Source organism: Oncorhynchus mykiss, chromosome 3 (assembly GCF_057628025.1).
Source record: "Oncorhynchus mykiss isolate SJ-2025 chromosome 3, ASM5762802v1, whole genome shotgun sequence".
NCBI lineage: Eukaryota > Metazoa > Chordata > Actinopteri > Salmoniformes > Salmonidae > Oncorhynchus > Oncorhynchus mykiss.
Genome location: NC_143024.1, coordinates 70886804 through 70900461, shown reverse-complemented (window position 1 = coordinate 70900461; position 13658 = coordinate 70886804). Strand labels below are relative to the sequence as shown.

Sequence of the window (13658 nt, the reverse complement as noted above, 5' to 3'; positions counted from 1 at the left end):
TGCGACATCTCAAAATAGGGCTACTATAATTATAGTCAATGAACTAATCACTGATCATAATCTTGATGTGATTGGCCTGACTGAAACATGGCTTAAGCCTGATGAATTTACTGTGTTAAATGAGGCCTCACCTCCTGGCTACACTAGTGACCATATCCCCCGTGCATCCCGCAAAGGCGGAGGTGTTGCTAACATTTACGATAGCAAATTTCAATTTACAAAAAAAAAAAAGATGACGTTTTCGTCTTTTGAGCTTCTAGTCATGAAATCTATGTAGCCTACTCAGTCACTTTTTATAGCTACTGTTTACAGGCCTCCTGGGCCATATACAGCGTTCCTCACTGAGTTCCCTGAATTCCTATCGGACCTTGTAGTCATAGCAGATAATATTCTAATCTTTGGTGACTTTAATATTCACATGGAAAAGTCCACAGACCCACTCCAAAAGGCTTTCGGAGCCATCATCGACTCAGTGGGTTTTGTCCAACATGTCTCTGGACCCACTCACTGTCACAGTCATACGCTGGACCTAGTTCTGTCCCATGGAATAAATGTTGTGGATCTTAATATTTTTCCTCATAATCCTGGACTAACGGACCACCATTTTATTACGTTTGCAATTACAACAAATAATCTGCTCAGACCCCAACCAAGGATCATCAAAAGTCGTGCTATAAATTCACAGACAACACAAAGATTCCTTGATGTCCTTCCAGATTCCCTCTGTCTACCCAAGGACGCCAGAGGACAAAAATCAGTTAACCACCTAACTGAGGAACTCAATTTAACCTTGCGCAATACCCTAGATGCAGTTGCACCCCTAAAAACTAAAAACATTTCTCATAAGAAACTAGCTCCCTGGTACACAGAAAATACCCGATCTCTGAAGCAAGCTTCCAGAAAATTGGAACGGAAATGGCGCCACACCAAACTGGAAGTCTTCCGACTAGCTTGGAAAGACAGTACTGTGCAGTACCGAAGAGCCCTCACTGCTGCTCGATCATCCTATTTTTCTAACTTAATTGAGGAAAATAAGAACAATCCGAAATTCCTTTTTGATACTGTCGCAAAGCTAACTAAAAAGCAGCATTCCCCAAGAGAGGATGACTTTCACTTTAGCAGTGATAAATTCATGAACTTCTTTGAGGAAAAGATTATAATTATTAGAAAGCAAATTACGGACTCCTCCTTAAATCTGCGTATTCCTTCAAAGCTCAGTTGTCCTGAGTCTGCACAACTCTGCCAGGACCTAGAATCAAGAGAGACGCTCAAGTGTTTTAGTACTATATCTCTTGACACAATGATGAAAATAATCATGGCCTCTAAACCTTCAAGCTGCATACTGGACCCTATTCCAACTAAACTACTGAAAGAGCTGCTTCCTGTGCCTGGCCCTCCTATGTTGAACATAATAAACGGCTCTCTATCCACCGGATGTGTACCAAACTCACTAAAAGTGGCAGTAATAAAGCATCTCTTGAAAAAGCCAAACCTTGACCCTGAAAATATAAAAAACTATCGGCCTATATCGAATCTTCCATTCCTCTCAAAAATTTTAGAAAAGGCGCAACAACTCACTGCCTTCCTGAAGACAAACAATGTATACGAAATGCTTCAGTCTGGTTTTAGACCCCATCATAGCTCTGAGACGGCACTTGTGAAGGTGGTAAATTACATTTTAATGGCATCGGACCGAGGCTCTGCATCTGTCCTCGTGCTCCTAGACCTTAGTGCTGCTTTTGATACCATCGATCACCACATTCTTTTGGAGAGATTGGAAACCCAAATTGGTCTACACGGACAAGTTCTGGCCTGGTTTAGATCTTATCTGTCGGAAAGATATCAGTTTGTCTCTGTGAATGGTTTGTCCTCTGACAAATCAACTGTAAATTTCGGTGTTCCTCAAGGTTCCGTTTTAGGACCACTATTGTTTTCACTATATATTTTACCTCTTGGGGATGTTATTCGAAAACATAATGTTAACTTTCACTGCTATGCGGATGACACACAGCTATACATTTCAATGAAACATGGTGAAGCCCCAAAATTGCCCTTGCTAGAAGCATGTGTTTCAGACATAAGGAAGTGGATGGCTGCAAACTTTCTACTTTTAAACTCAGACAAAACAGAGATGCTTGTTCTAGGTCCCAAGAAACAAAGAGATCTTCTGTTGAATCTGACAATTAATCTTAATGGTTGTACAGTCGTCTCAAATAAAACTGTGAAGGACCTCGGCGTTACTCTGGACCCTGATCTCTCTTTTGAAGAACATATCAAGACTATTTCAAGGACAGCTTTTTTCCATCTACGTAACATTGCAAAAATCAGAAACTTTCTGTCCAAAAATGATGCAGAAAAATTAATCCATGCTTTTGTCACTTCTAGGTTAGACTACTGCAATGCTCTACTTTCCGGCTACCCGGATAAAGCACTAAATAAACTTCAGTTAGTGCTAAATACGGCTGCTAGAATCCTGACTAGAACCAAAAAATTTGATCATATTACTCCAGTGCTAGCCTCTCTACACTGGCTTCCTGTCAAAGCAAGGGCTGATTTCAAGGTTTTACTGCTAACCTACAAAGCATTACATGGGCTTGCTCCTACCTATCTCTCTGATTTGGTCCTGGTGTACATACCTACACGTACGCTACGGTCACAAGACGCAGGCCTCCTAATTGTCCCTAGAATTTCTAAGCAAACAGCTGGAGGCAGGGCTTTCCCCTATAGAGCTCAATTTTTATGGAACGGTCTGCCTACCCATGTCAGAGACGCAAACTCGGTCTCAACCTTCAAGTCTCTACTGAAGACTCATCTCTTCAGTGGGTCATATGATTGAGTGTAGTCTGGCCCAGGAGTGGGAAGGTGAACGGAAAGGCTCTGGAGCAACGAACCGCCCTTGCTGTCTCTGCCTGGCCGGTTCCCCTCTTTCCACTGGGATTATCTGCCTCTAACCCTATTACAGGGGCTGAGTCACTGGCTTACTGGGGCTCTCTCATGCCGTCCCTGGAAGGGGTGCGTCACCTGAGTGGGTTGATTCACTGATGTGATCATCCTGTCTGGGTTGGCGCCCCCCCCCCCCCCCCCCCCCCCTTGGGTTGTGCCGTGGCGGAGGTCTTTGTGGGCTATACTCAGCCTTGTCTCAGGATGGTAAGTTGGTGGTTGAAGATATCCCTCTAGTGGTGTGGGGGCTGTGCTTTGGCAAAGTGGGTGGGGTTATATCCTTCCTGTTTGGCCCTGTCCGGGGGTGTCCTCGGATGGGGCCACAGTGTCTCCTGACCCATCCTGTCTCAGCCTCCAGTATTTATGCTGCAGTAGTTTATGTGTCGGGGGGCTAGGGTCAGTTTGTTATATCTGGAGTACTTCTCCTGTCCTATTCGGTGTCCTGTGTGAATCTAGGTGTGCATTCTCTAATTCTCTCCTTCTCTCTTTCTTTCTCTCTCTCGGAGGACCTGAGCCCTAGGACCATGCCCCAGGAATACCTGACATGATGACTCCTTGCTGTCCCCAGTCCACCTGGCCGTGCTGCTGCTCCAGTTTCAACTGTTCTGCCTTATTATTATTCGACCATGCTGGTCATTTATGAACATTTGAACATCTTGTCCATGTTCTGTTATAATCTCCACCCGGCACAGCCAGAAGAGGACTGGCCACCCCATATAGCCTGGTTCCTCTCTAGGTTTCTTCCTAGGTTTTGGCCTTTCTAGGGAGTTTTTCCTAGCCACCGTGCTTCTACACCTGCATTGCTTGCTGTTTGGTGTTTTAGGCTAGGTTTCTGTACAGCACTTTGAGATATCAGCTGATGTACGAAGGGCTATATAAATACATTTGATTTGATTTGATTAGAGGCGTTGGGGAGGTAGGGACGTTTACCTGTGAGAGGTGAGAACTACAGCACACTTCCCCTTGACTTCCTCTGAGATGATCTTCCACAGGTGACGTTTGGAGCGAGGGTCCATACCTGAGGTAGGCTCGTCCTGAGGAGAGAGGGACAGAGGAAAAGAGGAGAGAGGTGAGTTCAAGTGAGATGGAAAAGGGAGGAGTGAATGCCTGGTGCTTGACCCGTGTAGTGGTCAAACTTGACTTATGTAAAGGTGAGGTAAGACACTGATGTCTGTCTGAAGATGTCCTAATATGGACACCATATACTGTATAGGACTGAGATAAGGCTATCACCGGAGGAGCAGCAGCAATATGTTTGCTTCAGTATGAGGCCTAAGCCACGGGAAATAGGGGTGCAGAGGGTGCTGCAGCACCCCCTGAAATAAAAAATATGAATAAAAAATGTAATAAACACATTTCTGAGGATTTCCTAAAATGGACACCATACAGGGATGAGATGAGTATCTGCAACATTGTGTTAGCAGTAGGTATGATGATGTCACACTGTTAATTTGACAGATTGATGAATGGGTGTTGCTCTCGGATGGGTCCTCAGACTGCTCACCAGCAGCCTTATCTGTGTGTGTGTGTGTGTGTGTGTGTGTGTGTACACATGTCCTCACCAGCAGCAGTATATTTGGGTGTCCTATGAGTGCCAGGGCAGTGGAGAGCTTCCTACGGGTTCCACAGCTGTAACTGTCACTGATGGTGTGTCTATGGTACCCCAGCTCCAGCTTCTTCAGTAGGTAATTGACCACCTGGGAGGGGAAAACGACAAGAGAAACCAGTTTGGGTTAAAAAAGAAAAAGTCCAGTTACGTATATACCTATTATGGAGGAAAGAAGAATACATACTTTATTTTCCATTTTGTGAGAAACTGACATTTTTCTAAAGATGATTTTGGGTTAAAAACAGAGACCAGTTACGTACTGTAAAACTTCAAATGCAATCTCAAATAGCCTCCTGTACCTTTTTTGCAAGCTGAGCATCAGCACACATTTCAGCAAATAAATGTTTCAAATAAACCTGTGCCTAAATGAATTGTTTCGGAGTGAACTTCAGTGAGTACTGTAAATACTGTGCAAAAGAAGATAAAGGAAAGCAACATCATGGCCATGGATGACACAGCAGTGTGGTTGGACATGGACGGCTCAACTACGTGGGATACAAGGCTCAACGAGTCAGAGAATGATGCTTAAGTGCAAAATCGGGGGGTGTATGATAGGCAGCCTAGTCTTTGCAAGTCTGATCTGCAATTAATTAGTTATTATAATGTTTATACTGGCCATATTGGTCACAATTAACAGTGTGGTATTCTTTTGAACATTTTATTGAGAAAAACCTGTGTGCATTGAGGAAATAAATCAGCCTTGTCTCAGGATGGTAAGTTGGTGGTTGAAGATATCCCTCTAGTGGTGTGGGGGCTGTGCTTTGGCAAAGTGGGTGAGGTTATATCCTTCCTGTTTGGCCCTGTCCGGGGGTATCCTCGGATGGGGCCACAGTGTCTCCTGACCCATCCTGTCTCAGCCTCCAGTATTTATGCTGCAGTAGTTTATGTGTCGGGGGGCTAGGGTCAGTTTGTTATATCTGGAGTACTTCTCCTGTCCTATTCGGTGTCCTGTGTGAATCTAAGTGTGCATTCTCTAATTCTCTCCTTCTCTCTTTCTTTCTCTCTCTCTCTCGGAGGACCTGAGCCCTAGGACCATGCCCCAGGACTACCTGACAGGATGACTCCTTGCTGTCCCCAGTCCACCTGCCCGTGCTGCTGCTCCAGTTTCAACTGTTCTGCCTTATTATTCGACCATGCTGGTCATTTATGAATATTTGAACATCTTGGCCATGTTCTGTTATAATCTCCACCCGGCACAGCCAGAAGAGGACTGGCCATCCCACATATGCTCTCTCTATTTCTCTCTTTCTTTCTCTCTCTCGGAGGACCTGAGCCCTAGGACCATAACCCAGGAATACCTGACATGATGACTCCTTGCTGTCCCCAGTCCACCTGACTGTGCTGCTGCTCCAGTTCCAACTGTTCTGCCTTATTATTATTATTCGACCATGCTGGTCATTTATGAACATTTGAACATCTTGTCCATGTTCTGTTATAATCTCCACCCGGCACAGCCAGAAGAGGACTGGCCACCCCATTTAGCCTGGTTCCTATATAAAAACCTGTGTGCATTGAGGAAATAAATGCCTGGCTCAAATAGAAGCCTCTTTCTACTAAGCACTGGTTGTTTTCAGTGATTGAAGCAAATAAACTCCTGGGCTATTACTTGAAGACTTACAGATATACTGTAAACCTATTATGGAGAAATGTTAAGAAGAATAGGATACTTTACTTTTTGGTTAGAAATGTAAACGTGTCTTCTGCCTAGTTAAAGAAACCATTTTGGGTTAAAAAGCAGTTAAATACCTATTACCCAGATGAATATCTAGTTTGAATTTTCCGCCATGCATAATGACATTTGGCAATCAAGGGTGGGTTTGGTTGTTTTGTGTGCTATATTACCTGTCTTCTCTACCTATGTACATTTGCAAGCTTAAACCAGTCTGAGGAAGAACATAGTCTGCTTGCAGTTTACCAATTTAAACCAAACAAGCTAGAAGCTCGAGTTGACTAATAAGAAATTGACATTGACTGAGAGCAACAACACATTGAATTGTCTGTGTGCATCAAAGACATTAACAACAGTATGCTAGACTTTTTGTTGCATTTAAAATAATCCATATTACATGCACCATAAAAACCCTAGACAGTGGAGCTGCTCTAAATGCAACTGTTTTATATTCATTCTACACTAAGGCTCCTTTACAGCAATCTTAAGCATGAGCTATTTTCCCATAGGTCGACAACATTTACACATGATTGTCTTTTGTATTCCTGGTTAATAGTCCTGAGCAAAGATATAGAACGCCTCCACACTCTTTAGGTCCTGAAAAATCTCTGGTCCGCCCCAGGTATACTTCGATTAACTTCGTATAATAAACAGCTTTATAACATATGTGTTCCATGGATAAAGACACAACAAATGTGAATTTTGAATGATTATCTAGCTAAAACGTTGATAAGAAAATATCTAACAGTTAGTTCAAAAGTATGTTCGGTCTCCTAGATTGTACTAACAGTAAGTGTACTAACATTTAGTTTAAAAGTGCTATTTTATTCTCTCTTCAGGTGGCCTTTAAAACCGAGCTATAATGTTTTCCCTAAATAAATAGTGGCTAAACCATGTAAATATGAAACAACCCCATTAAGGCATTAGGCCTTGGTCTAATTACCTCAAGTTATGACTGTCTGATGAAGAGCATTACAGAGGAGGGAGGCTATATATAAACCAACCTTTCCCTGTGAATTATCTTAAGACTATAACCACTGTTGTTATGGTCATTAAAGCCATTGTTGTCTCTCTCGCTTTCTCTCCCTCCCCCCTCTACCTATTTGTGTGAATTACCTAAGACTAGCAGCCACTGTTGTTGTGGACATTAAAGCCATTTTTGTCATCACCCTGAACGGAACAGAGAATGGTAACGACAGCAGTAATGGCCAGAGCCCTTGTAAGGCTCTGGTATAATGGAGATTATGGCGAGTCATCCGCATCATTTCTGTGTCTGATTGGCTGTTTGTATCTATTGGTGACATCATTGAGGTTGTCAGAGCCTATCAGTGTAATGGGGCTGATGTGTCCAAAATGAAAGGATGGAGAGGGAGGAGGGGAGAGGAGATGGAGGTTGAGCGAGCGAGAGCGTGGGGAGGAAGGGGAGAGAGAGGGTGGTAGAGGGAGCCCTTGATAGATGCTAGACATCCTCAAAAACCCACACAGTCAAAGGATGCTAGCTTTCTGCCTTTGTAAGCAGATCTGGGTCATCATGTATATGTATTATTCTCTGTAAATATGATTCAGTTTCTTTGAAAATGCTTTGAATGTGCTCACATGTGACTTGTAGCCTCTTGTGACATGTCAGATACAAAAAAGAAAATCTAAAATCTCATTATCTTTGACTGTTCTCCGTGCAGACTTCATCAGTATTGCAGCGAGAGAGAAAACATCAGAAACACTCACTCTCCATAATAATCCTTGGAGAATGAATGCATAGATTGATTACCTTTCTGAGTGATGAATTAGGTGGAGCAGTGCCTGCGGTGAACTGTCAAACATGATCCTCTCATCATAGCATGATCTCTCTGCTAGGAAGAAAAATCCATCTGGATCCATTGATACATCCACTACAGTCTGCCTTAATTGGAAAACAGAGGTAACCAAGCTCAGCTCTGTCTAAACTACATTCAACTTTATACCAGCCCGGTGTACTGTATCTTTAAGGGTTCTTCACTAGGTTTCTCGGTCTTACTCATAGTGAGTGTGCCAGCATTTAGTACTACAATAGCTAGTGATGGAACTTTTATCCTTTCTGATTCTAAAGTCGATCTGTTGATGTTGTTCTCTGTGTTTCGATGGACAGCAAAGGACAGAAGGAGTACAGTGTCAAGCTAGATGTCAATCTTAACTTTTTTTATTTTGTTATTCTGTTATGTTGATGTTCTCCATGCTTTGATGAGAGCAAAGTAGGAAGGAGTACCTCAGTACCTAGCTAGATTTCAATATTTTATTTTCAGATTCTGAAGTTCTTCTGTTGATGTTGCTCTCCGTGCTTTGATGTAAAGCAAAGAAGAAAGGAGTACAGTACCTAGCTAGATATGGATCTTTTATTTTCAGATTTTAACGTTGTTCTGCAATGGTTCTCTGTGCTTTGGTGAAAGATAAGTATTGTTGTGGGTGTAAGGGAGGGCCATATCTTAATGGGGAGAAACACAGTTACCCAGATCCTAGGTGACATAATCCACCCTCTACACGGTCACAAAGAAAACAGTCCTCTATGGACTGTGGGAGGTCTTACCCGGTCTATCTCGCTCTTGGAGATGCCTCGGATGCGGGCATAGAAGTACATGTGCTCCTCCCCTGTCAGCAGGTCATCCAGAGCGTCCACTTGGGGACAGTAACCGATGTTGATGCCCTCGTTACGGCAGTCAATGATGTCAACCATCCTCCTGAAAGCACGTACGCAGATAGAGATTTAAAAGAGTGTAAGAGGTTAAAAGGTTCCTATGCTCTCAGGATATGGTTCTGAATAATACAGGCAGGCGACATGAGAAAAGTATACTTCACTTTTAAAAAATGTATCTCACAAGAGCATAATTGCAGGGGATAATCAAATGGATCATGTGCTCAAATCCATTAATGAATGGATATTTGTAAAATACAGTGCATTCAGGAAAGTATTCAGTAGCGATTACAGCCTTGTGTCTTCTTGGGTATGATGCGACAAGCTTGGCACACCTGTATTAGGGAAGTTTCTCCAATTCTTCTCTGCATATCCTCTCAAGCTCTGTCAGGTTAGATGGGGCACATCGCTGCACAGCTATTTCCAGGTCTCTCTAGAGATGTTCATTCAGGTTCAAGTCCGGGCTCTGGCTGGGCCACTCAAGGACATTCAGAGACTTGTCCCGAAGCCACTCCTACGCTGTCTTGGCTGTGTGCTTAGGGTCATTGTCCTGTTGGAAGGTGAAACTTTGCCTCAGTATGAGGTTCTGAGCTCTCTGGAGCAGGTTTTCATCAAGGATCTCTCTGTACTTTTCTCTGTTCATTTTTCCCTCGATCCTGACTAGTCTTCCAGTCCCTGCCTCTGAAAAACATCCCCACAGCATGAAGCTGCCACCACCATGCTTCACCATAGGGATGGTGCCAGGTTTCCTCCATATGTGACGCTTGGTATTCAGGCCAAGTAGTTCCATCTTGGTTTCATCAGACCAGATAATCTTTTTTTCTCATGGTCTGAGAGTCCTTTAGGTGCCCTTTGGCAAACTCCAAACGTGCTGTCATATGCCTTTTATTGAGGAGTATCTTCCGTCTGGCCACTCTACCGTAAAGGCCTGATTGGTGGAGTGCTGTAGAGATGGTTGTCCTTCTGGAAGGATCTTCCATCGCCACAGAGGAACTCTGGAGCTCTGTCAGAGTGACCATAGGGTTCTTGGTCACCTCCCTGACCAAGGCCCTTCTCCCCCAATTGCTCAGTTTGGCCGGCGGCCAGGTCAAGGAAGAGTCTTGGTGGTTCCAAACTTCTTCCATTTAACAGTGATGGGGCCACTGTGTTCTTGGGGACCTTCAATGCTGCAGAAATGCTTTGGTACCCTTCCTCAGATCTGTGCCTCGACACAATCCTATCTCGGAGCTCTACGGACAACTCCTTTGACCTCATGGCTTGGTTTTTGCTCTGACATGCACTGTCAACTGTGGAACCTTATTTAAACAAGTATGTGCCTTTCCAAATCATGTCCAACCAATTGAATTTACCACAGGTAGACTCCAATCAAGTTGTAGAAACATCTCAAGGATGCCAGACCCACTGGCTCCAGGTCATCTATAAGTCTATGCTAGGTTTTTGCTTTGTCATTATAGGGTATTGTGTGTAGGTTGGTGAGTAAAAACAATTATTTCATACATTTTAGAATAAGGCTGTAGCGTAACAAAATGTGGCAAGAGTGAAACGTTCTGAATACTTTCCGAGTGCACTGTATAAGGTAACGTAACACATATTACACCATAGCCTTACCCATCCCAGTCCTTGATCTGTGCTGTCCCTTCAGTAGGGCTGATGTCTCCAGTCAGCATCTTAAAAGTGGTGGTCTTCCCTGCACCGTTCACCCCCAGTAGACCAAAGCACTGCACAGCACAACCACACTCATGTCAAGGACCAAAACAGCCGCTGTACCAAACTCAGAACGAGACTTAATTTAGACTCATCCTCAAAGACTTAACTTAAGACTTGGACTTGCCTAAAGTGACCTATTGGCAAATCTTATAGTGACTTCATAAACCTTGTAAAGTATGTGATTGCTGCAGAATCAGATGAAGCCTGAGGTTACCTCCCCAGCAGGAATGCCCACAGACAGCCTCTTGACGGCCTGGACCTTCTTGGCCAGGTGATGGTAAACCTTGGTCAGCTGGTTGACCTGCAGCAGGTCAGTAACAGCCGCTCCGCTGGTCACACGTTGGCACTCTGCCACAACATCCTCATCCTCGTCCTGGCTACCTGTCTGAGGCACTGCCTTCTTGGGGAAGATCAGGTTCCTATGGAGGAGAGGGATGGAGGGATGAGGAAGGGATAAATAAATATTTTTTTATTGTCACATACAACAGATAGGTGCAATTAAATGTTTTACAGAGTCCGCCATAGTAGTACCATGCCCCTGGAGCAAATTAGGGTTAAGTGGCTTGCTCGAAGAGGGAGAAAGAATGTGAGAAAAGATGCATATGAGGGTAACAGTAACAGAAGAACTCAGCAACATATGGGGACCAGGAATTTACGCTTTTCCACCATTGACCCTCTAGCCTGATAATGACTCATATGTTCGTTGCCATGCCATAGGAGTTGGTAAGACAGCAAAAACAGATCTAGGACCAGTTTAATTGTGCCCTACATGCCCACCATGCCTCCCACATCCATATATCATCATTGCCCATTCCAATCTGCTATAGTTCTCTATCACCACAGCAGACTCACCTGACTTTACGTATGAGCCACTTGTTGAGCAGCAGACGTAGGGTGAAGCCAATGAAGCCTTGGAGGAAGAGGGAGACAAACATCCAGCCCAGCATGTCCATGGTGAAGGGGTTCTTATAGGCGTCCACTCCATACACACTGAGGATCTGAACCTGCATATCAACCCTGGCCAGCTCCATCAGGCCGTTCCCAAAACTAAACTGGGGGAAGATCAGGAACACATAGGACAGGATTCTGTACACCTCGTGTATCCTCTGTGGAAAGAGAGAAAGAGAAATAGATAGGGGGAGAGAGAGAAGGGGTGCTCAGTCCATGGGATGTCAACTAGGTAAACAAAGAATTAGTTAAATTATTTAACAATATTGACAGGAAGTTCAAAACCCCTCCAATGCTTTATCAAACATAAAGAGTAATGGACTCAGAAACCCCTTCGATATAAAAAGGCAATCAGAACAAACGTCTGAACTACATATCTTTTCAGGGTAACATCTTTTCAACATGGCTCCAGTTATAAAATGTCTCCTTCAGTCATCTCTACATTGTGCTGCTCACTTCATCATTCTCATTGAGCTGTCCCAGGAAGAAGACGATGGAGGTGGAGATGATGGTGTTGGTGCTGATGAAGAGGTTGATGCACACGTAGCTGATGAAGGCCATCTCTGCATCCTTAAAGACCCCTGACAGCAGGTACATCCAAGGGAATGTGGCAAACCTGAAAACCAGATGACAACACGACACTTGTCAGCCTTTACATTATAACATGTTATTTAATGTTCAATGCACGAGACATTTAGTCTCTCTAATAACAGACTGTTAAACATAGCAAGCTAGCACACGTGATATTTGGTTCTGGGTTATGATATTATGATTACAACTTTCAGCCTTTAACTTGCAACTAATCTCTCGTGAAAGACTCTGTGGAGGTGGTGCTTGATGTGAAGGCAGGGATTTTTACCAGAACATGTGGGTGGTTCTGTAGTGGGGAGGAGTTGAATCTGATGTTTCCACTAGCTCAGACTTCAACACTTTGGCCCCCACAACTAGATGGAATAGAGCTAGCGCTCGTACATTTGTATTTTCTGGGTTCTGAGATTCACTTGCAACAGATGATGAATGCATGATTTGCTTAATCTCATTGTAATTGACTCGGTGGAATGACTATATGAAACAAGAGACCAAGCCAGAGAACTTTGCAAAATAAAGAAAAAATAAAAGAAACTTTAACTCCATTTTCAAGGAGAGTAAACACTTAAACCACAAAAGCTAAAAGAGAAGATAAATGAGTTCCTTTATATATTCCCCCATGGTGAGGCCCTATCCTCTCTCTTACTCTAAATGATCTGCCTTTTTCTTTTGATTGGGGTGCCTGGGTCAAGGGAGAGTGTGTGCAGAGGGAAGTGAGTGGAAGAGAGGAGAGGGGGAGAGAGAAATAGAGGGGGGGGGGTGAATGAGAGAGATGAGGGTGGAGGAGGAGGCTGTGGGGCAGTCAGACTGACTAAATAGGAGAGACCATCTGCTCCAAGCCAAGCTGCCACACAGAAGCAGAGAAACAAGTCCAGAGTATGTACAGTGGGGAGAACAAGTATTTGATACACTGCCGATTTTGCAGGTTTTCCTACTTACAAAGCATGTAAAGGTCTGTAATTTTTATCATAGGTACACTTCAACTGTGAGAGACGGAATCTAAAACAAAAATCCAGAAAATCACATTGTATGATTTTTAAGTAATTCATTTGCATTTTATTGCATGACATAAGTATTTGATACATCAGAAAAGCAGAACTTAATATTTGGTACAGAAACCTTTGTTTGCAATTACAGAGATCATACGTTTCCTGTAGTTCTTGACCAGGTTTGCACACACTGCAGCAGGGATTTTGGCCCACTCCTCCATACAGACCTTCTCCAGATCCTTCAGGTTTCGTGGCTGTCGCTGGGAAATACGGACTTTCAGCTCCCTCCAAAGATCTTCTATTGGTTGGGATGGTGTTCTTGGGGTTGTACTCATCCTTCTTCTTCCTCCAAACACGGCGAGTGGAGTTTAGACCAAAAAGCTCTATTTTTGTCTCATCAGACCACATGACCGTCTCCCATTACTCCTCATTGATCAGGTCCTGCCGTGTAGTTCTGGGCTGATCCCTCACCTTCCTCATGATCATTGATGCCCCACGAGGTGAGATCTTGCATGGAGCCCCAGACCGAGGGTGATTGACCGT

At 43.8% G+C, this 13658-nt stretch overlaps 1 protein-coding gene across 1 annotated transcript in view; it reads right to left on the bottom strand.

Annotated features, from left to right (window-relative positions):
• abca12 (ATP binding cassette subfamily A member 12) overlaps nt 1-13658 on the bottom strand; it is a 97176-nt gene that overhangs the window by 6397 nt on the left and 77121 nt on the right. The window contains exons 72-78 of the mRNA XM_090230062.1: nt 11995-12154; nt 11443-11696; nt 10805-11009; nt 10492-10601; nt 8779-8929; nt 4503-4637; nt 3871-3974 (exon numbers count right to left, since the gene is read on the bottom strand). Of these exons, the coding sequence (XP_090086188.1) occupies nt 3871-3974; nt 4503-4637; nt 8779-8929; nt 10492-10601; nt 10805-11009; nt 11443-11696; nt 11995-12154 (1119 nt within the window). The remainder of the gene's footprint in view (nt 1-3870; nt 3975-4502; nt 4638-8778; nt 8930-10491; nt 10602-10804; nt 11010-11442; nt 11697-11994; nt 12155-13658) is intronic.